At 40.1% G+C, this 24,168-nt stretch overlaps 4 protein-coding genes across 6 annotated transcripts in view; 2 read left to right on the plus strand and 2 right to left on the minus strand.

Moving 5' to 3' along the window:
* Positions 1-24,168, minus strand: part of LOC306835072 (uncharacterized protein) — a 333,943-nt gene that overhangs the window by 200,640 nt on the left and 109,135 nt on the right. The gene's annotated exons all lie outside the window — the stretch shown is intronic.
* Positions 1-24,168, plus strand: part of LOC306835073 (NLR family CARD domain-containing protein 3-like) — a 276,939-nt gene that overhangs the window by 8,594 nt on the left and 244,177 nt on the right. The gene's annotated exons all lie outside the window — the stretch shown is intronic.
* LOC306835121 (uncharacterized protein) lies at positions 4,191-8,268 on the minus strand (the record flags this gene model as incomplete). The annotated part of the gene is made up of 3 exons (XM_079361550.1): positions 8,084-8,268; positions 7,448-7,860; positions 4,191-4,514 (listed from the first exon to the last, which is right to left on the minus strand). The coding sequence occupies exons 1-3, from the start codon at positions 8,262-8,264 to the stop codon at positions 4,191-4,193; spliced, it is 918 nt and encodes a 305-aa protein (XP_079217676.1). The 5' UTR covers positions 8,265-8,268.
* LOC306835075 (uncharacterized protein) lies at positions 14,401-23,432 on the plus strand. Of its 3 annotated transcripts, none has more exons than XM_079361486.1 (7): positions 14,403-14,863; positions 16,480-16,515; positions 18,967-19,128; positions 19,718-20,655; positions 20,795-20,953; positions 21,044-21,133; positions 22,321-23,432. In XM_079361486.1, the coding sequence occupies exons 4-7, from the start codon at positions 19,735-19,737 to the stop codon at positions 22,648-22,650; spliced, it is 1,500 nt and encodes a 499-aa protein (XP_079217612.1). In that variant the 5' UTR covers positions 14,403-14,863; positions 16,480-16,515; positions 18,967-19,128; positions 19,718-19,734; the 3' UTR covers positions 22,651-23,432. The 3 variants fall into 3 exon arrangements, with proteins under 3 accessions (XP_079217614.1, XP_079217612.1, XP_079217613.1); XM_079361487.1 differs by having other exon boundaries at positions 18,989-19,128; XM_079361488.1 differs by lacking the exons at positions 16,480-16,515; positions 18,967-19,128 and having other exon boundaries at positions 14,401-14,863.

The raw sequence follows: 24,168 nt of genomic DNA on the forward strand, positions 1-24,168 counted from the left end.
AGCTCATCACATTTAAAACATGTGAGGCCCGTATTATTTCAGCCATGTTCTTGGACACTAGCCCCCCCTCACATATGATTTTAAACATGTGATTTATCATCTTGTTCAGTCAGACTTGTAGTTATTTCTGTACAAAGACAGTGTCATATTTTAGGTGGAATATCTGTGGATGGATCAAAGAAGTATCACACAGGCACTTTTGGGGCAGCTCAGGGCAGCACAGGGGTCTTTGATGCCATGCGTAGCTCAGTCCACCCAGATGTCCCAGAGTCACGCTGAGTTGATGTGTTTGTGTCTCTGGGTTTCAGACCAAAGTCAAAGAATCATAAAAATCCCATGCACGCTTGGTTTTTTATGTACAAGTGTGCAACAAACGTTTTCAACTCTTCTGATCAAGCAGCAGAGTCGCATCGCATCAATGTCACTCAAAGCAGCCAATCAAATCCAGTCGGAGGTTTGACCTCCACTCTTGATGACATTTTCCCCTCCTGCTCTAGAAGCAACTTTGACCCTGTTAGAGGGGAAACTTTAATAAACTTTAATGTGCAGAAGAAGCTCTCTGCTCTGTGCTGATCTCTGCTCTGGGTGCAGACAGACCAGTCTTTGTGTTGCTTGGCAACCGTCCAGTTTCAGAGAAGTAGTGGAACCAGTTGATCTGATGGAGTGATTATTTTTAGTCCTGACTCCACACCCTCCCTCTGCTGTGTATCACTGTACTGTTAGCATGTTAGCATAGCCTGCATACTAACTGAGGATCATTGTGTCTCCTGTACTTCTACAGTAGTCAGAGCAGCTAATGAAGCTGGTGGCTAACTGTTAGCTTACAGCTCTTTAGACACTTAAACAGAGAGTCTTAAAAACAGGTCAAAGTGTCTCTTACCTTCAACAGAGAACAGATCTGCGTCAGACCGGGACAGAGTCAGAGTCCAAACTACTGAGAGCAGGAAACAGCAGAGCTGGTTCATCAACATACCAACAGGTGATCACAGGGCACACCCTCCATTTCTCCCTGAAGGAAGTTTGACTCTTTGATTTGAAGATTCAGGACAAGAAATCAAAGTGTTTGTGTGATCAGAAGCAGCAGAGATCGTCTTCATGTTGAAACCTCAGCTGTCAATCAAGAGAAGAACATTCAGACTGTCTTTACAAAAAGACACAAACTGGACTCATTACACTGATTCCATCAACGTGGTGCTGTAGTCAAATATAAGAATTAAACTCATGTCTACAAATACATGTGAAGTTTCAGTGAGAACTAGATTGTGTCAGCTCAGATTACATTTACACAATGTATTCATGTGTTGAAAATGAGTGTGTGGAAGGAGGAAGTCTTATTATGGATTTGACCATTGAAGAAAGAGAAGCTGATGGAAACATGAATAAAAAGTGATCAAACTAAACATGTTGAATGAATGTAAAAATAAAGGTGTACTAGGAGCATTTTAGATGTTTCAGCTTAGATACAACAAGCATAGTTAAAGTCATTGAGCAGTCACAGCTCACTGATAAGTTCCCACTGGCTGCCTATACGCTGGAGGAATGGTTTCTCTTAAACACCATATCTGTTTATCAAAGTAGGTCAAGTATCCCTTCAAACCAGTTTGTGCCTTATTGTTATGAACCGTCTCCTCTGGACTTATTTGTTGAATTATTCCACATTTGAACTGTTTTTTAAAATGCTTGCTGTTACATGTCACAGTCTCTTTCCCTGTCGTCTCATTGAATTGTATCCTTGTTCTTTATCTTTGTTTTTTCAGTTCTGCTTGACCAAGGCTATGAGGATGTCAGGCCCTGCCCAGCTACGACTTATAATCATACACATTCTGTTTATTTGTTGGATATCCCCTTGAGATGATCCATCTCGTTTTCAAGAATACAAAAACACAATCAGTACAATTGAATACAGACACAGTTACATACAATGTACACACATAAAGGCTCTCGCTGACATATCCCGCCCATAAACCCACAGCACCCTCACTAAACCATCAGAGGTAGATACACATGACATATTATACAATCAACAAGACTAAGATCTATTATTACGGCAGCAAGATGGCATTAGAAGCAGGAGCATGATTTTCTAAAAGTGTCTCTTGGAGTTATAATCGAAGAGACTCAAACTCATAAGTGAACCCTACCAGCTGGGATTCCTTTTACAGTAGAAGAACTTTTGGCTTTAATCTATCACAGAGTTTTACTGTTATGGACCTGGACAAAGACTTTGATCACCAATTCTTCACTCTAACATCAACTGATATTATTCAGGACAAAGACACAGTCAAAGTGGTTCAAAGTGAACCTTCTGTTCTTCTCACATTGAGCCCCATCAATGAACCTGCTGCATCCTCCACTCCCGACTCCATTACTCTGTCTTTCCTGGAGGACAGTTCCTCGGTTAGCTCATCTGACACCATCATTCTAGCACAGCCACCAGAGCATCCATCTGAACCATGGCCAACTCATGTTGTGATACCCACCTTTTCATTTCATGTTGACATCCTCCTTCAAGCAGGACATGTGGCTTATGAAAATTATGGCTCCCTCCTTCAGAATCCAAGCATGAACTCTGACATACTTGAGAAACTTGCTGAGCAAATATTCCACTTCACTGCCTATCCTACTGCTCCTCAAATATTGGCAGTTGTAGAAGCTCTGGTAAAAAAGCCACCATGCCTTAGAGAAGCTGGCAGCTCATTTTCAGGCATGTACGGGTGGCAGCAGCGCCTGAAATACAAGATGGCTAATTACTGTTCGAAAATGAGAAGGTGTGAAGTACCTGGTCCTGAGCTTGATATCACCAAGGAAATCCCCTGCTGAGAAAAATCCTGCAAAAAATGTCAAGAGAGCAAAGAGGGCGGAGGTCAACCACCTTCCTCCACACCCAAGTGGAGAAAGTAGGGACAGTGTTGAGATGGAGAGACAGCAGCTTCTTAAGGAAGTCAAGATCAGGAAGTCCAGAAAAAACCTGTTCCTGTTGAAGGCATGAGGTTGTGGGTTGAAGTCCAGCAGCCATGAGCTCAAAGAGAGATGGCCTGCTCTGTGTTGTGAATCTGTGCTAGATGAATTTGTATAGCCTTTGTAATGTTCTCTGTTCCTTTAAGGCTGTAACAAGAATGTATTTATGGACATATGTTGTGTAGGATTCCTGTATCAATGCATGAACATGAAGAACCTTTAAACAGACTTCTCTCTCAAAGTTCAAAGCAGAGGCCAAATGTTTCTCTGTCTCCAAGTTGATGATTTGAAGAAGTGGCTGCTTGCTGCTTTTCACCCTGACCTGCATTCAAAACGCCTGTAGAATTCATGAGTCACTGATTTACCATGAACTACTGTCATACTTCTGAATCCTTGTCATTTCAGATCAAGGAGGAGTTTCACAGAATAACTAGGATTTATCTGGAGCAAAGCTTCATGTCCAAACTGGACCACTATACAGCCCAGCTTACTGCCCTGATGAGAGCAGGGGAGGTGTTGTGGAGACCAGGCTGAGGCCCCATCTGGATCAACTGAGTCCGCTCTGTTGGATTTAAAGGCTTCCTGTTTCACACACATTCTGTCCCTGTCCTCCACAACACAAATTCTCACTCTGTGTAACATCCTTCTCCTTCTCTGCTCTTTGAAAACAAACCACTGCTCACTGCACAGGTATTCATATATTCTGACATGATGGTTTCTTGTGTACAAGGATTGTTTGGAACTGACACTATTACTGTTTTCACAGAACCCAGGCACTGAGCTGAGACGTGACGGACTCATACCACACCTTGGTGAGAAAGAAGACTGCCTGCTAAACCTGCTTACCTCTTCATTTCTAAACTCACTTATACCTGGCTTTGAAGTCACACTTCACTATGTTTTTGGTAGAGCAAGAAACAACAAACACAGACAGGTTTCATTGTTTCATGAAATAACCTTTGAGTGAAGAAACTTTGACTTTAACCAGAAAAATAAACTCAGTATTCATGCAACCCATTTGAGCTTGTCCTACTAAACAAATACATGTAAATACATGTATGCTTCACATGTCTGTGTCCTTGTTTTACACATCAGTCTGTTATCACATTGTTCTTAGCACAGTATCATATCAAATAGCTGAAGAGCTTTACTTGAGTACCACATGTCCAGGTGATTTGAATCACATGTTGTTCTGCATCAAAGTCGTATTTTACCACCAAATGTAAAGACTTTTACTCAGGCATGACTTTAAGATACTTCTTACAACACTTCTTGTAATAGTCTATAGAAGGCCACGTGTAGTTTTGAATGTTCTGCAGGAGGACAGTCACAGTGATGCCACTCAACACATAGTCCAGATCCTGGTGGTCCATGGTACTGATGGAGAAGAACCAGTAGATGTTTCCATTCTTCTTGAAGGGAAGGAGGTATTGACAGGATGCAGCAGCACAGCCAAAGCTTGCACGTTGCTCATGGGACTGATTGATGCCCTCTACCTTGCATAGCCCTCGGCTCTGTGCTACACCTTTGAGCTGCTTCAGGAACTTTTCCTGGACCTGAATGGGATAAAGCTGTCACCAAAAGTACATGCTTTCAAGTTGAAGTTGCTGTCTTAAATGCTCTTTCCAGGAGGTAGACACAGTGCAGTCTAAGCTGGCCAATCCTAACTCAATGGTGCAAATGAGTGGAGGAACATCAATGAGTGTCACAGTTACAGAGACAGTGACTCCATGGACCCTCCACTCACACACCACATTGTGCTTTGAAATGAATGGTTCACTGTAAAGCAACACAGATGTGTGTCTAAAGGGGCCTTTCAGAAAGAAACTCATGGATGTCACACAACTTTTTACAACTCACCACACAAAATCTGAAGTACTAGTCATCAGTCCCCCATCACAAAGACAGTGAATTACTGCACACCTAGGAGAACTAGTCCAGTATACGTGAAGCCCTCAGCCAGAAACCTGAGGGTTGATATGAACTGATATTAACAGGTCATGGGGACTGGACTTGGATTTATCTTCACTGACTGGGACTTGAGTTCTTGGGACTGGGGACTTGACTGGGATTAGAGGTTTGCTGACTCTGTACTGTTCACACTGTAACTAAACCAGATGTTTTTTCTTTTTACTATAATAGTTACCTCCAAACTATTCAAAAGACGTGAATGATACTTTGACAGTGTGTGTAGCTCTGGTGTTCACTTCTGTATAACTTGGTATTTTCTCTGATACAGTAACATAACTGTATTAAGGTGTTTCCACAGATTAACCACAGGGCTGATTGGGCCGGTGACCTCTGACCTCTAGACGAATGGAAGAGTCATTCTCCTCTGAGCAGAAAATGTGTAAAAAGCAGTGTAAAAGATCAGCCGACTGAGGCTTCTCTCAACACTTCAGAGAACAATCCAACCAGCACTGATGTGACTGTTCAAATCACGCAGGAGTCGCAGGTTCCACTGATATTGGTTTAATGACAAATCCTTGAAAGGGTGTACACACACATTTAAAGGAATGTGTAAAGAAACCTGTGTGTGTGGTTTCTGAAAGGAATAAAGAAGAGAAAACTTATACAAAGTGTTAAACTCATAAATTCTTTATAGAATATGAAACTAAGTAATATAGTCCAACAAAACATGCTTAGCATTAGAAATAATGTTAGAAAGGTGCACTAGACATTCAAATTAAGCAGAGGCTCATCACGGCCTGGAGACCATCGCTGCATCAACCCACGTGGTCTTAAAGGTCCATATTAACATCAAACACTAAGCAATTAACTCTGAACATGATGATTTATCACTGACTAACTTTTAAATGTACTTATAATTCAGTGGACTCACACAAAACATGAAATCAAACTAAGTAGCACCCTTTTCTCTAACGTTGTCACTCTTAAAGAAATTAACTCTTAACTCTCAAATATTCACACAATTGAAGGCTTTGTTTCTCAAACATGTTCAGCTGTCATTAAGATTTTATTGATTTTGTATTCTGACTGCAGGATTCTTATTGAGGGTTAAAGGTCTTCAGTGAACTCAACCTGGACCTGATCTGACTGTGGTCACTCTGCATCAGGATCTGCTGAACTCCTTTTCTTTACCAATGAGACTTTAGACTCTAGACACAAAATAACACAAGTAGATGAAAGTCTCTCTCACTCTCCATCCGTTTATTTATTACAAGGTGACACATGAGCTGTGTGAAGAACTTGAGCTACCCAACACAGCAGCCTCCAAGGAAACAGAGTGACAGAAAGAAGAGAAGATATCAGGAGAGAAGAAGGATCCTTTCACTGTAACTGTTTCATATAAAGCCTTTACATTCAAACATCATAGCTGCTCCCAACTTACTGCTTCATATGTCAGCAACAAAACATCAACAACGTGGAGACAGATTGTTTACCAGTCAGGGCAGCTGACGGGTTTCTCTCCAGTGTGAATCGACATGTGTTGAGTCAGATTTCTTTTCTGGGTAAAACCATTACCACGCTCGGAGCATCTGAAGGGTTTTTCTCCTGTGTGAATGAACATGTGTCGAGTCAGACTTCCTTTACAACTAAAACTTTTACCACACTTGAAGCAGCTGAAGGGTTTCTCTGCACTGTGAACCAACATGTGTTTGGTTAGGTTTCCTTTTAGATAAAATTCTTTATTGCAAAGAGAGCAGCCAAAGGGTTTCTCTCCATTGTGCACTAACATGTGTGTGGCCAGAGTTACTTTATGTGCAAAACTTTTACCACACTCTGAGCAGCTGAAGGGTTTTTCTCCTGTGTGAATGAACATGTGTTGAGTCAGATTTCCTTTCTGGCTAAAACCTTTGCCACATTGGGAGCAGCTGAAGGGTTTCTCTCCATTGTGAGCCAACATGTGTTGGGTCAGTTGTCCCATAGAACTCAAGCTTTTACTACACTTGGGGCAGCTAAAGGGCTTTTCTCCTCTGTGAATGAACATGTGTTTGTTCAGATTTCCTCTATGGGCAAAACTTTTACCACACTCAGAGCAGCTGAAGGGTTTTTCTCCACTGTGAACAAACATGTGTTGGTTCAGATTTCCTCGATGGATAAAACTTTTACCACACTTGGAGCAGCTGAAGGGTTTTTCTCCACTGTGAACTAACATGTGTTGGGTCAGTTGTCCCTTATAAATAAACCTTTTACCACACTCGGAACAGCTAAAGCGTTTTTCTCCTCTGTGAATGAATATGTGCTGGTTCAGATTTCCTCTATGTGTAAAAGTTTTACCACACTCCAAGCACATAACTGGTCTCTTGACAGACTGTATTTTCTTATTTTTAAAGTTTAGGTCTGTCAGATGTTCTTTTGTCTCTTGCCAATCATTACTGAAATCAGTCTCTGGTTCATCAGAGTCTTCACTCTTGACCTCAGTCTCTGGTTCATCAGAGTCTTCAGTCTTGACCTCAGTCTCTGGTTCATCAGAGTCTTCAGACTTGACCTCAGTCTCTGGTTCATCTGAGTCTTCAGTCTTGACCTCAGTCTCTGGTTCATGAGAGTCTTCAGTCTTGACCTCAGTCTCAGATTCATCAGACTCTTCAGTCTTGACCTCAGTCTCTGGTTGTAAACATCTCTCTGGATCTGAGTCCCTCTCTGGTTCTGCTCCTCCACAGTCCTCTCCATCAGCTCCTGTTTCCATCTGTTCAGTTTGTCTGTGATGAAGCTGTGAGGACTGAGGTTTCTCTTCATCATCTTCACTCTTCACAGAGACAGGAGTGAAGGGGAACTTGGTGGTATCAGCCTCCTCCAGTCCTTGAAGCTGACTGATCCACACTTCCTCATGTTCTTCTTTAATGTGTTGGGGCTTAGTGTCCTCCTGGTCCAGAATGTGGTTCCACTCCTGCTGCTCAGGTGGAAGCTCTTCTTTACTCACCAACAGCTGCTGGACATCTGCAGGACAAAGGAAACAAACAGTACTCACACTTAGACTGATGTTTGAATATTAATTAATTTAGATAGATAAACACTACAGAGAGTTTAAGTCCAGTAAAGTCAATAATGTTGTTAGCAGGAGCTAGCTGCGGCTAACACTGTGACTCTGTGTTTGTCTATGGATGTTAGCTAAAGGCTCTGCTCCCTGAAACACGTTTCCAGCAGTGGGAAGAAAACCTACCTGCTCTGTGCAGCTTGATTTCAGGTGTTAACATCACCTGCAGCAGTTTTCTTTGTCGGTGGAGTTCCTCTTCGTATCCACTTGTTGTTGTTTGTTCTGATATATCTGTGATAACGGCAGCGAGCAGCCGCCGTCTGAAGAGCTCTTTAAGATCCTGAAACCCGGACATCTGACCCCACATCCAAGACTCCCAAAAGGAAAAGTCAAAGCTTGATCCAAAGACAACTGGATTGGTTGAAGATCTTGAAGAGGTTTCACCTCTCCTCCAGAAGGCTTCTTCACTTCTAAACTATCTGGAGGACGGAGCTAGAAATATAAGCCTCTGTGGATCATTAGCATACCAATGATCAAGGATGACTCCCATCAGAGTCGTTAGCTGAGTCGTTGACCTACTTACGCCTCGAGTCATCACCTGTTCCAAGGTGGGACTGGGCTTCAGTTGTTTTGGGAGAGAATTCAAAACAGCATTGTAGCTAGGTGAGAGATGGTGATTCTACAATTCACTTTGCAACAACAACATTTTATTTATTTATTTTAAAGGCTTTATTATATGTATAATATCTATCTATCTATCTATCTATGGTAAATGGAGCTTGTATAGCGCTTTTCTAGTCTTCCGACTACTCAAAGCGCTTTTACACCTACCCATCACACCTACCCATTCACACCCATTCACACTGATGGGCTGGATATTTGGTATCCAGTATCTAGCCATTCACGCACATTCATACACCCCAGACGCAGCAGGGGGAGCAATTTGGGGTTAAGTGTCTTGCCCAAGGACACATCGGACATGTTGCTCCTTCCGATTGAGGGGCGACGACTCTACCAACTGAGCCACAGCCGCCCGTCTATCTATCTATCTATCTATCTATCTATCTATCTATCTATCTATCTATCTATCTATCTATCTATCTATCTATCTATCTATCTATCTATCTATCTATCTATCTATCTATCTATCTATCTATCTATCTATCTATCTATCTATCTATCTATCTATCTATCTATCTATCTATCTATCTATCTATCTATCTATCTATCTATCTATCTATCTAACTGGGAGCCAGTGTAAGGAGATGAACAGAGGAGGGACATGTGCTCTTTTAGGGAGGTTGAAGACCAATCACACTGCTGCATTTTGGATCATCTGCAGAGGTTTGATAGTGCATGTAGGAAGACCTGCCAGTGAAGAGTTAGAATAGTCAATGAAAGATGGTGTCTCAGACCACCACCTCAGTGAAGGGAGGGGTTTCCCACCTTAACATAGATGGCTTCTTTGACATCTCTTTCAAACCAACGGTCTTCCCTGTCCAGGGTGTTACCTGAATCGGCCACATCCATCCTGGTTTTTTGTTGAACTTGGTCAGAGGGGCCAAGTGCAGCTGGGCCACTCTGACCAAGTTCAACACGTCATGGTCCATCTGATTCCTTCATACAAGCAGGAAGTAAAGCTCTGTAAGCCTGTTGTGAGGACATGAAAGAAGTGGAGCAGTGAAGCTGTGGAAGAATGAAAGGATCTGCTCTGTGTATCTTAGCATTAGAGGAGTCCAACGTTTGGCTTCAACATGTCAATCTCCCCCTAATATTACCAGCCCCTTACTCTTTGTTGTTCTGAACTCTATCAGCTGTGAGTTCTGTTCCTGTGTCTGGAGGAGAATCAACATGTAGGAAAGAAATATCTGTGCACTCTATTTTCCAACTCCCAGAACAAATGTGCCTTCTTGATGTCCCATGTTGTTTTTCAAAGCCTACATGGGATTGAATGATTACAGCCACTCCTCTCCGAGCTGTGCTACAGGAGCTATAGTATACCTGGCTCTTAGTGCTTTTCTTCACTTTCTTATCTGCTCAAATGTGTTTCCTGGAGGAACACTACATCCCCTTCATCTCTCTCCATCTGGAGCCACCTCTTCTTCCTCTGTGCTCCATGATTCAGTCCATTCACATTCAATGAGATCATATTGAAGTCCAGGTATGGAGGGGGGTAGGAAAGGTGCTGGGTCGGGTGTGGGGAGGGAGTATGATGAGCCGCCATGACACACAGAATGTTGATGGTTGCCGTGGAAACAGCAGATGTGGTGCTGCTGTGATAAAAACCTCATGTAAATTATACTCAGATACATTAGCTGGTCTGTAAACATATTCTGGTCCTCAGGTCACTTTCACCCGTTCACCTTGACTACGGTCTAGTCTGAGTTGTGAGGGGAGCAGAGTGACCTCCAATGATTGCTCTTCTTTTTGTTAGTGTTTGGATTGAGCGCCCCCTGCTGGCAGAATTGACATGCTGTGTGTTGAACACAAACAAGCTGAGAGTTTGTGTCACAGACTGCCACAGACACACAGGTGCAAAGTGACTGCTGGCTCTCTCCACTTCAGACACACACACACACACACACACACACACACACACACACACACACACACACACACACACACACACACACACACACACACACACACACACACACACAGACACACACACACACACACACGCACGCACGCACGCACGCACGCACGCACGCACGCACACACACACACACACACACACGCACACACACACACACACACACACACACACACACACACATACACACGCTCTCTTGTAACAGAGTTGGATTTATAACAAATCGTATGACTACATATATTAATACAGACTGTCCGGTGTCTATTACGCTCACACTAGAGAATATAACAGAGGATTCCAGCAGATCAAATCATTAAACGCCTTCTGTCTGCGTATAGAATATTTGATGAATCATCATATCATCAAATGTTGGTATTTAACACTTTTCCTATGTTGCTTATAGAAATCTGACTCCTTTAAATAATGACCTTGAATCTCTCTGCGCATTCTTTTGATGGGATGAGAGGAATGACTGGAGGCGTCTCTTTCAGGTTAACAGAGTTTATTAACCTGATGAATCAAGAATAGAAGTTACAGAGTCTCTGGGTTCAACACTACGCGTCCCTGACAACAGACAGATGCTGGATCAGTTCACGAAGTCTGAGCCCCGACTATCTTTCCCTGAACCCTTTTATCCACTAGACAGAGAATATCTAACCAAATTATGCATTCAAGAATGTTTCCTTCCTCCGATTGGGGCAACTTCCAAATTATGCGTCTTCGGATGAGTGGTTCCCCATCTCTCATTGGTGCATCTACTCCCGAATCCTTTCACCTCCTGTAGGGGAAGACACATCCTGCCTGGCCTGTTTCTTATCACAAGAAAGACATCTAGTCTAGTAACTAATTCTTTTTAAGGAGAAAACCATTTAAGTGATTAACTATCAAGGCTCATTAAACCTATAAAAGTAGGTGAGTGATTAACTGTTCAGGGCCTTAAACTAAACCTATGTTTGAGTTGGTGAGTGATTCAGTTTAAAGGGCCACATCAAACACATGTTGGAATGTGAAATCACTCCTACAAGCCCTCTTCACACAAACACCTTACTGAAAAGTATGGCAATTTTATTAACACACACAAACCTGGAATAAAACATGATAAAATAACTGGTATAATATAAATGTAAGCGAACATCATTCAAACTGTAAATATCAAACCTTTCCTTTGGACCGGGTGATGAAACTTTATTGCAGTAAACACTTTGATTATAAGCAGAAAGAGGCCTAATATTCTATCAACTCCCCCTTTTGACCTCATTAAACATGAGGTCAATATAAAAAGAGTCTTCTTCATAAGCATCAATGTTAAGTTCCTGAATAACAAGGCCTGAGCATTAACATGCAATCAAGGGCAATAAGCCCTGATAAACTGAATGGTGGGCTTCATTTTATTACCACTCACATCCTGGGGTTGTGTAGTCCAGTCATCTGGTCTGGTAGTGGTGAAATCTACCTGCATTAAAGAATTAATCATTTACGTCTGTTAAACACATGTTGCCACTGAAGTCTAGGAGAGTGGTATTGGAGAGGTGAAGATATTGAGAACTTGCGAGATCACTGCGCCTGCCTCTGAATCCGCATTAATCTGCACTCTGTTTATATTGTTAATACTTTAATTTATCCACATGGTACATACCTCATGGTGAAATACTCACAAGTGTCGTTGTCTGTCGTTCGTTATTTGTTGTCCAAATGTCTTTAGTTAAGTTATTTGTTTTATAGTATTGCTAGTTTTTTTAGTGCTCTTTTTATGCACTGCAGGTTTGCACTGGGGGGGGATTGCAATTTCATCTGTGCTGTATGTTTAACATGGAGCATATTTGACAAATAAAGCACCTTGAACCTTGAATCCTAAGAGAAAAATAGCACAAGAGAAAAGGAGAACAAAAAGAGAAAAAATACAAAACTGTCCTGATCAATTCTTAAACATGTCAATAATAATTATTCAACAAAAAAATGTGTATTCATTTATTATTATTATTATTTTATACATATAGAAAGAGAAGCTACTAATACAATTAGAGCCCCATAATAAAATCCATATTCAAGTCTGGTGAGATCCAGGGGCGTCCCCCTTAGACCCACTGTCACTGAACATGAACATATTACAGGAATGATGAATGAAAATACTCACCAAAAACAACGTAAAGTTTCATGTGGCTTAAAGTTAAAAACACAAAAAACATCTTGAGAGAAGTGATCAGAGCAGCAGATCTTAGTGTGCTACCATCAGTCTTTCACACCATCTCCACAGGCCATTTAAATCTCAAATGACCCTCAGTCAGAGGTATAAAAAGAACTAAAGTATTCTTACAAATAAAGGTACTATTTTTTATTAATATTTCACTAAAATACTCAAAGTCAGTCTAAACATGCACTCAAAAGAAAATAAAAACTAGCTCATTGAAAATCTACTGTAAGTAAAAGTTACTTATTACTGTCTCTTCTTTTTTTTTTGTTATTCATTGAAGGAAAATATTTACATAGATGTATCCTGCAAACATATTCTTTTGTACCCCCCTTACTTGTTCTTCACAGATGTGAGAAGTAAAGGTTCATTTAGTCAACTATGTTGATGCTTTCTGAAGTGTAAATAATGTGAGGATGGAACAAAACTATTTACAACTTTGTTTGTCTGAGATTTGTCACAGTGAATGCTTTAGATAAGGATGAAGAAAGTCACACTATGTGTTGTCTTTACAAGAGCTTTGACTACAGCCACTGCATATATTATTGTGCATCAATGCTCGTCTATATCCCCCTTTTTTCTGAAAAAGGGCCGCATTAACAACACCCCCTTTTTCAGAAACATCTAAGAAGAATGGAGTAAAATATTCTGAGAATTAAAACCATTCTGTTTGTTAGAGGTCAAATGAACAGCAGCTACAACAACACCCTCTAGGCCCATAAGAATACAGAGACAGGTAATACATCAGTGAGAGTTAACAACATGCTTCAAAAGCATCATGATACACAAAGTTGGGAGTGCGAATGTAATTTAAAGTGACACAGTACAGGTCTTTTGGAGGGACTAAAGGCTGGATGGACTGGAACCAAGGTTTCCAAAAGTTGTAAAAAGCAAGAATGTCCCCTTTTTCAAGTGTCTCTGGGAATGGTCGTTGGTGTACCCGTGAACTCCACTACTGGAACACATTGCGATGAAGATTGAAGGTTATGAAACATCACCAGTGAGAGTGGAGTAAAATAGTCTTGTGTCAACCACAGAGCTGCATGAATTCAACAGTCTTTGTGAGGAGGGGCTCTGCCAAACCCTCTCCCTTAAAGCACTCTGGATGACCCTTGACATGTAACCAGGCTGCTGTCACACCTGGGTGGCTCCTTGTCCATTAGGAGTCCGGTACTGATAAGAACCATGCTGCTTGCTGCTTCAGAGGGCCCTGTGAGGGAGGGCCGGAGCAGCCCACTGTCCTGGGCGGTGTCTGGCCCAGTGGTCGAGTATCCCACAATAAAAACATCCTTGATTCTGTGGACCTGGAGCAAACCCACCCCAGCCAAGTCCACCATATCCCCTGTAACCACGCCTGTACAGATTGAAATTGTACCCTGTACTCCTCTCATAAGAGTGATACGGCTGCTGTACATATGGTTGCTCTAGATTAAACACCGGAGCGTATTTGGTTGCATCATAAAGTAGCCTCTGCCTCTTGAAGCTGCATCTTTAAGAGGTGCAGCTCTAAGTCTTATTAACTCTATCATCTGCTGTTTGCTGTTGTTTATGTGAGCGGAAGTGATGTAAAACGTGTATCTCCCATATGGGGAGCGATACACTATTAAAACCAGGCATTTCAACTAGTTCTGCTTTTACTCATTCTGCTAGGCCCGCTACTACACTGTAAAACATGAGAGCCCCATTAAGTTATGTGAACTTGTTTTGTTTTTTTTACTCAAATTGTCATGGTAAGTTTTGAATATTGAACTCATGTTTATAAGTTTTAGAAAAATAAACTTAAAGTAATTAATTGTCTTGACTATTTGTAAGTTTTGTCATGACTGTCAGTGTTGATTCAACTTATTTCTGTAAGTTATACCTTGAAAAAAAGAAACGGGGGAGGAGGGGTGCTGCTGAAGAAATACCACCTGTTTTGGGGTTAGTCAAAAATAAAACTGTAAAGCTATGATACTTAAGAAGTATAGTGCTCACCAGTTCGCTAAACTGGATAAACCATAGTATTTCAACCACAACTTAATTATTGACGCAACAATAGAGAAAACAGCAGTGGACTACTTTCAGCTGCGGAGGGACGCACTTTTCAAGCTAGCTGCAATTAAACGTAGGTTTAGTGCAACTGCACAGTGGACCAGGGCGGAGGTCCACGACGACATTCTGCTGGGAGAAAAGACGCGGCAAGGAGGTAAGTTATCTTTTAAAAGTGCTTTTGAGTTTGTGTCGATAAAATTAAATAACACTGTCAGTTTCTTCTGTGATAAAAGGGAAAAAATTCAGCACATTGGCAGAGTTTTGCGAATATGACTACATTACCGTGTTTTTCTCTTTGCTAGTCCATCGTGTTAATCGAATTTTCAAATGGCGAATAAGTTTTATTACACCACTATTGTCCATAGGGGACATTTTAGTAGGCGTTCGTTTAGGTTATAAATGCTTCAGATGTGACGGGAGCAAAAAAAATAACTTTTCAACTAAACATTTGCCTGCAAGCACGTGCTGGCTAGCTAGCTAGTTGGCGACACGGTCAAGTCTAAGTAATTGCAGATGTGTTTTGGCATGCCGAGCCCCGGAGGATCGCTAAGTTCAGAAAACGGTCACTTTCACTGTTGCCGTGATCCAATGACGTTTTTATTATATAAACATGATTGACTGGTACTGACATTTAAAATACGATCCGCTCATAGAAAACTTTGCTAATAGAAAACAGCGCAGGTCGATAAAAATCACTCGGTTTCAACCTGATAATTCTGTGTAGAACGCCTGCTGCAGCCAGCATGTGAGGCGTTTTGGGAGCATTGGTAAGATATAGTACAGTCGTGGCCAAAAGTTTAGAGAATTTGTGGTCAATCCTCAAGCAGCGGGTGGACAAACAAAAACCCACACATTATTAATTAAACTGATTATTCATATTGCTCGGTCAGGATGTGGCCCAGAAGTTGATTGACAGCATGCCAGGGTGGATTGTATCCCTGAAAGTCATTGCACCACAACTAGGTTATGCAAAAACAGCGATTCATCAGCAGGCATAGAGGATTAATAGCTGTGGCCATACTGCAGTGCAACCAATATAAGGAGGTGAAGGTGGGGCAACCAAATCATTTGCTGGTGCACTTAGAAATGTGGTGCTACTGGTGGAAAAGTTAGTCTGGAGCCCTGTTATAATATATATTATAAGATAAGACAATATTTATGCTATAACATAACATTTGCACACAGCAATGTGCCTACATATATTTTACTTTTATGTATTCCATGTATACATTGAGCGCAGAGGCGATTATTTAACAATATGTTCAGGAGTAGTTACATTTATACAGTCTCACAATTACAACCGGCCCTTTGAGGGCAACCATAATGCTTATGTGGCCCGGGATGGACATGAGTTTGACGCCCCTTGCTTAGCTCATAGTTAGTTCCTCTTTAACCCAGCTATGGTATGTATGCTAGCGACAGTGGGAATTTAATAATGTGGCCGCTCGATACCTGATATATTTTTCAGAGTAATCATCACCACATTAGTGCAAATAAAGGTGATTTGTTCAAAAGATTGCTTGATTGATCTTTTTTTATATTTTTAAAAATGTTATATAAAACTAAAAAAGAAGTACAGATAGAATACCGTTAAAGTATGATTGACAAGAAGTATCGGTAAAAGTAGTAGTACCGATAAAATCAATCCCCATCCTTAGTCACCACCCAGAGTCAGGGCTTACTTTTTAACTGTCTGCACGGTAAGTTTTTAACTTATGAAATAACATGTTAATGGAGTCTAAAATAATTAGTTGTTGTTTTTCTCTACAGATTTCTTCAAGCATGTCCCTCTCATGAAGTGGAAATGTAAGTTTTGTGCATTTTCAACGAATTGCCAAGGGAAAATACTACAGCACTACAAAGAGCGACATGGGCATCATCGAAGGAGTTCAGGCCTCATCTGTATTCACAAAGACTGTTTAAAAACTTTTCAAACACAGGCTGAACTTAAAATTCATTTGAAAGATCATACAAAAGCTTCTACTATTGGAACCAAATTATCTTGGGATTTGTGTACATTCTCAGATCCTAGTGACATTAACAAGTACTTTGCACACTTGAAGACTCATTTGAGAAAGAGAGAAACTGTTAAATGTCCCTTTGTGGGGTGCTTTTTCAAGTCTTGTGTGTTGTCAACTTTTACAGCTCATAGGAGTCGCAATCATAAGTCTTCCACCTTAGAAGATTTCAGGCCAGAGCTTTTTGCACTGACTACACTTTCATTGCCTGTAATAGAGGAGGATTTTGTTTCAGACACTGAAGATATACTTGTATCTGAAGCTGAATCTGGACTTGATAATGAAACGTCCATTCAACATCAATTGGGATCTCTGTTTCTCCGCATGCAAACACTTTTGCATGTGTCAATTTCAGCAGTACAGGAAATAATTGATGAGTTATTTGACATTGGAGAATTAGCTCATCAAAATATAAAGACAGTCATTGATAAAGTTTTGAAAGACAATAATTGCATCGCTGATGCCTCTGTGGTTGCTTCATTGACTGAACAATTGCAAGCTTTGAACCCACTCAAATTTCTCTCAAGGGACGGGCCTCTTGGCACTGATCGCAAAAGACAGTCATTTTATAGAAAGAACTTTACAGTTATTGAACCAGTTGAATATTTGTTTAATACACAAGAAAAAAAGTGCTCATTTGTTTATGTTCCTATTTTACAAGTGCTCAGTAAGCTGTTGGAAAGAAATGAAATCCTTCAGACACTAAAGACCTCCTGTCAACAAGATGGTCATTACAGTTCTTTTCAAGACGGAGAATACTTTAAAGAGAACAAAATTTTATCTGAAGGATTAGGAATAGCTCTTGGACTATATATTGATGATTTCGAAATTTGTAATCCATTAGGCACTTCAAAAAAGAAGCACAAAGTTTGTGGGATCTATTGGGTGATTGCCAACTTACCTATAAGACTACGATCATCATTATCATCAATCTATTTGGCTGTGTTATGCAAAACCGTCCATGTAAAAGAACATGGTTACAGCAAGGTTCTAGGGCCTCTAATTAGAGATCTTGAGTTCCTTGAGAGAGAAGGTGTGTTTGTTCAACGTCTTGGCTCAAATATTAAAGGAACAGTTTTATATGTATCTGCAGACAACTTGGGTGCACATTCACTTGCTGGATTCCAAGAGTCTTTTAATGTTCAAAAGTTTTGCAGATTTTGCTTGGCAAATCGTCAAGATATCCAGAAATTTGATGTTAGAAGTGGGGTTTTTACTTTAAGAACACCAGCATTGTTTGATGAGGCTGTTAATGTGCTTAAACAGAGTGATGAGTCTTGTGTTGATGGTGTGAAGAAAGACTGTCCTTTAAACAGACTGACCCATTTTCATGCTGCAAAAGGATTTCCACCAGATTTTCTACACAACGCCTTAGAAGGAATTGTACCTGTGGAACTCTGCATATGCATTTCAGATCTCATTGCAAAGAAGTATTTCACATTGACTGAACTTAATTGTAAAATATTGACATTCCCCTTTCAATTCTATGACAAAACTAACAGGCCTCAGACAATACAGACAAACCTTCGAAAAAATGGAACCATTAATGGCAATGGACATGAGAACTGGACGCTTCTGAGATTTCTTCCGCTGTTTATTGGCCATCAGATCCCAGAGGATGAAAAAACTTGGCATATAATTCTTGAATTAAAAGACATTGTTGAGTTGTTAGCCAGCCCCTCATTCACAACAGAAACCCTGTGCTACCTACAAGCTAAAATCTCTGACCACCGACAGTTGCTTTTAGAAGTTTTTCCTTGTACAAAATTGCGCCCTAAACATCACTATCTGGAACATTATCCGACATTAATCAAAAAATTTGGTCCTGTAATTGACTTTTGGACAATAAGATTTGAGGCTAAACATTCCTTTTTCAAAAAGGTGGTTCGTGATGCTGGCAACTTCAAAAATATTTTGCACACTTTGGCTACAAGACATCAACTAATGCTGGCATATTACCTAGAGATGCCAAGTGTTTTTAAGCCAAGCATCGAAACAGGACGGGTATCTGTTGTGTCTGTGGGTATTTTAGATGCTTCTGTCAATGTGGCTATTCGGAACAAGTTTAGAGGTCTGGACTCCGTTTCACTCACCTCCACTGCCTTTTTGAATGGGACGAAATATTCAAAAGGAATGGTACTCTCAGTTGGGCACACAAGTGGACTGCCTGATTTTGAGAGAATATTGGACATTTGTTTAGTGGAAGGCCGCATATTTTTAGTTACTGAACTCTTTACAGCTGGATTTTTGGACCATCTAAGGTGTTACCAGCTGACCAAAAAAGAGCCTGCAGTAGCTGTGGTTGTTGATCCGGACCAGCTAAATGACTACACTCCTCTGGCTGCGTACAGTGTTGATGGAAAGCTGCTCATCAGTCCAAGGACATTCATGTTACAATAAGGTATCTATAAAAACACCCATGGTCATTTAAATCCTTTTTATTTAACACTTGTTAAAGTTAAGCCTTGCTAATTTACTGCTTGCCTAACATAATCCCACACATTATTTCAGACTATGCATTTCTTCACTCTTATACTACAGCTGTGGTCAAAAGTTTTGAGAATGACACAAAAATGAGTTTTCACAAAGTTCACTGCTTCAGTGTTTTTAGATCTTTTAGTAAAATGTTACTCTGGTATACTGAAGTATAATTACAAGCATTTTATAATTATCAAAAGCTTTTATTGACAATAAATAGAGTTTATGCAAAGAGTCAATATTTGCTGTGTTTACCTTCTTTTTAAGACCTCTGCAATTCACCCTGGCATGCTGTCAATCAACTTCTGAGCCACAACCTGACCGAGGAATATGAATAATCAGTTTAATAATTTGTCAGAATTTGTGGGTTTTTGTTTGTCCACCCGCCGCTTGAGGATTGACCACAAATTCTCAAAACTTTTGGCCACGGCTGTACAATTTGTAGTCCAGGCTGCTTCTACTGTTTGTCAGTTTTCAGCTTTGTTTTTTTTCTGTGTGTGTCTGTGTTAAAGCTGTAGGTGCCTCCAAGATGCTTCTCCGAGTCATTGTGTCCCCTCAAGAGATAAGGCGTGTCACCTTAGAGACCATTCCGGAGTCTGTCGACAAGTTATGTGAAGAACTGCGCAGCAGTATTGGCTTACGAGGAAACTTCCTTCTGCAGTTTGAAGATCCAGACTTTGGAAATGAGCTTTGCAATTTGACAGATATCAAAGATCTGCCAACGGACCGAGCAACGCTGAAAGTTTTGTTCACATATTCTGATGCTGTTTCTGATTCAACATTGGATACTGCAAGTTTGAGTTCCCCGAGTAACAGTTCATCAGTGGAATGGCCAGATCCATTTATTATCCCTGATTTCTCCCATGATGTTGAACTTCAGCTGACCGCAGCTAATGATGCCTATGCCAAGGAAGGAACAGTGATGGTCATCTCCAAGGGCATCAAAAGTGAAATACTGGACAAACTAGCCGATATGATATCCAAAATCACCGCCTATCCGAGTAAGGAACATTATGAAAGTGTAGCTACAGCTCTTGTAGCAAAGCACCCTTGTCTCAAAGAGCCGGGGTCTGAGAAGGGATGGTATTGCTGGGTATTCAGCTTGAAATTCAAGATGGGCAATTACCGTCAGCGACTGATGGCAGCTGGATGCCCTGAAGTTCTTGTAAATAAGAGAAAAAGGGGACAAACAAGCAGCAAGGTGTTAAAAAAGTCAAAGAAGGGAGAGGTCCATTACTTGCCAGATCCACCTGCAGGACAAAGCGCCTTTACATCTGAGGAGAATCGGAAGACCATGCTTCTAGAGGTGCAGAAGTGTGATCCAGACTTGCAGTTCCTGGATGAACTGATGACTGCAACATTCTCTCAGCGAAGAAAAGAAGTAATTGGTGACGAGCCACCCGTCTCTGAACTCATGAACAGATGGCCTGCATTGTTCAATGAGAGACAGGTAACTATTGCTAACTCAGACATCCACAAACACAAATGTTCTGTATTTGTCTACTTTAGCAGCAGTGCTATCAGATAGGATGTAATCTTCATATGTCATAATTTGATCTTTACTGGCTTCCCCACTACTTGTGTTTCAGATAAGAGCTGAGTTCGGTAGAATAGTGACCACTGATCTGCTGTCATTCCTGGAGGGACTTGATGCTTGGGTGCCGAGACTCTTGCAGTTGTATAAAGCAGCCATTTCATCAGGCAGGAGGTTGGCCCTTCAAAGTGTTATGCAGTGCCTTGATAAAGAGGTATGTATAGTGTGAATTTGTCAATGTGAACTTCCATTAGGACTCTAGTTTAAATATTGCATGAACTCACTTTTGTGTAACTTTATGTAGGACACAAACCAGAATCGGAGGACAGCTGCCCTTCTTGGTCTTCCACGTTTCTTCTCAGAGGATACTTCAGAGATCATCAGGATGTGTGATGTAAGAAAATATATTAACATGTAAACATCCCTTTTTTTCCACAACATTGCGGAACCTTTTTCATTTAACGTTTAGTACATCATTCAAAACTTACTGGCAGTTCAAATGTTTAAAAATTAACTGATAGGCAGTTTTGAAAACAGAATGTGATGATGATATAGACTGCTGAACTTCATAAGTTAATCACAATAAATGCATAGCTGAGTATGAGGTATATTTTAATACAACCATCATTTTTAACCATTTCCAGGCAGTTTTTATTTTTGTTTTGTTAAAACGTTGCTCTCCATGCTTGTAGCCTGCTCCTCAGTACCTTTTGTAGGTAGTCCAGTGGTGCAACTGAATTATAAGAACCAAAACTAAGTTTGAACGGGTGTTGTGTGGGGATATTTCTTGCATCAAAAGTATGCCAATAAAAGTGTTAGTTTTGTTACTAACTAGCTCAGATTGCTATAATAAGTGTCTGACAACATTATGGAGACAAATTCTACCTTTTTATTTACCTGATGTCGCTTCTCGTCTTTGTTTACATCCTGTTATGTCTGTTATTTGAAGCAGGGGAGTATGGGTGGAGCTGCAGGTACAGAAAGTTGTAGTTTATTTCTGAAGTGATGGCTGAATATTTAGAATATTTTGAACAGTTGGGTGAGGTATTTAAATTTGATGGCCTACATTATTGTTTTTTGAATTGATGAGAAGCTGCAACAGAAGTACAGAGGGAGAGAGAGGCTGCAGAGTTTCAGCCAGCTATGCTGTTGTGATACTCAGGTGTTTGTTTTGTTACTCCTATTAATACATACATTATTGTAAGGATTTGACAACATTATGGAGAGAATCCACAAATCAAATTAAAGTATCACATCAAAGTATTCTGAATCATCTAAATATTCAGCCATGACTTCAGAAATAAACTATAAGTTAACTAATAGAGGACGATGGCTCCCCCTGAGCTTTTTAAAGGCAGCAAAGTCTCTGGTCTATCTAAAGGAGACAAACAATTTTTTTTAAACAATACACCGGTTGAATTGCAATAATATAATGTACACTTTTTTTTAGTTGATGTTTTTCTTCTTCTTGCATTCTCAATCATGAACAAGTTTTGCCAATTTAGTGGCAACTTATTACTAACATTATTTTTCTGAATTACATGCAACAAAATAACAATTGAATTTGTCCAATTGTTTCAGGTTCATGGTGAAACCCTGGACATCTTAATGAAGGGAATGCGTGTCGGACTTCTCATTGGACATGAAGGCGTTCTGCATGATGCATTCCCAATGCAAGTCTTTAATGTGGCTGTGGTGGTAGAGGAGACAATCGTTCTTTCTAATGTAAGAGATGTGGCCACTGGTTTCGCGATGCTAATGGGAACAATCTACTGCCTGAATCTGGAATATCCTTCTGAGATGAAGTACTCATTTGAATTCATGCAAAGGGTCATCATGAAAATAAAACCTGACCACTGTTCAGCCAGGATACATGGACTCAGAAACAAGCTACTGAGGTATCGTTTGTAAACTGAAAAGGATGCCTGTAAGTCCTAACTGGAAGAAAGCTTTTTCTGCTTTGCTCATTGTTACTTCTCGAGAAAGCAGTTTATGTACCGAAGATGGAAAAATCAAAAACAATACAGAATTGTTGTGTCCTCTGGAGAAGAATAAAGAGCCTTCTGATCCATTCAGAACTACAGGCCAAGTCGAACCAAATTGAAGCACTACTATAAGAACTGTCGGAATAAATGTCCAGACTGTTTATGTACTTTTTTGACATTGTGAAGAATGTTAGTGAAGTTAATGTTCTGCATTGTTCATAACTGAGTTTGCACAGAACAACTTGATACAATATTGTTAAAGCAGTGACCTTAGTGATGTGTAAACCAATGCCATAGCATTATATAAACCTGTTCATATAGAGAATAACTTCAGCATCACTATTTTTCGCAAAACATGTTGCAAAACATATCGCAAGATCTTAACTGAGAGGAATGTTATTGTTATTCTGCACTGTTCATAATTGCTTTTGCACAGAACAGCTTGATATATATTGTTGAAACAGCCATTTTGTGGTGTGCAAGCTAAGGTCAAAAAGTCAGCTTTAACTTTAAAATAATTGTTAAGCAATATTGTTATGCTCTTGTCTATTAATTTTACTTAGCTTATTATATTAAAGCTATGTAAATGTTTTGGTACACCTAGCCAGCTGCGCAACTGCTGTGTCTAATCTCCACTTTCTAGTGTTGTATGGGGACAATACATTGCAAATGTTAAGGCATGAGCATTGTTAAAATAAAGTTTTGTTTTTGAACAAAGAAGCTCTAAATTGATTCACTGTGAAGTCTAGATTTAGTATAGTCAAGAGTAGGAATAAAGTTGAAACAATTTAAATACTTTAGCCCTTTTAACTTAAAATAGCACTTAATATGAAATATTACAAAGTCATTTTAACTTAAAAGTGTAAGTTGAAATGACAGGGAATTGTAAGTTTACAGGACAAGATAATGTGAGTTTTCATGAATGGACAATTCAACATAGTAAGTGGACTTAACTTTGAGACTCAAGTTGAAAATACAAACTATCATTAGTTAAACAACTTGTATAACTTAACAGTTTGAGTTCAAACAATGGTTACTTTCAAGTTGAGTTTACTCACATTTGTAAGGCAGCAGGTGAACTTTCATTTCTAAGTTTTACTGACTTAAAATGTCTTACAGTGTAGGACTGCTTGTTTGAACTAAAGCTATGCCCCCCCTAGTACAACCTTATATTAAGAACATGCCAACAAGTGTAGCACCATCTAAGTTGACTTCATGTTTGTGTACAGTTTGTCATTGATGTCAGTAAAATTTCCAGTCTAATTGTTTAAACATCACTCGAAAACAGTCTAGAAATAGTTGAAATGTCAGCAAGGTGAACATATTACAAAATTTAAATGAAGCTATGGGGCCAAAATAAAGTCATTTTTGTTTTTCTATTTTAAGAATGTAAAAAACAAAGTGGGTTGTTTGCATAACTGCTAGAAGATTCATTTTGGGTTTT

Source organism: Symphodus melops, assembly GCF_947650265.1.
Source record: "Symphodus melops genome assembly, chromosome: 14".
NCBI classification, from domain to species: domain Eukaryota; kingdom Metazoa; phylum Chordata; class Actinopteri; order Labriformes; family Labridae; genus Symphodus; species Symphodus melops.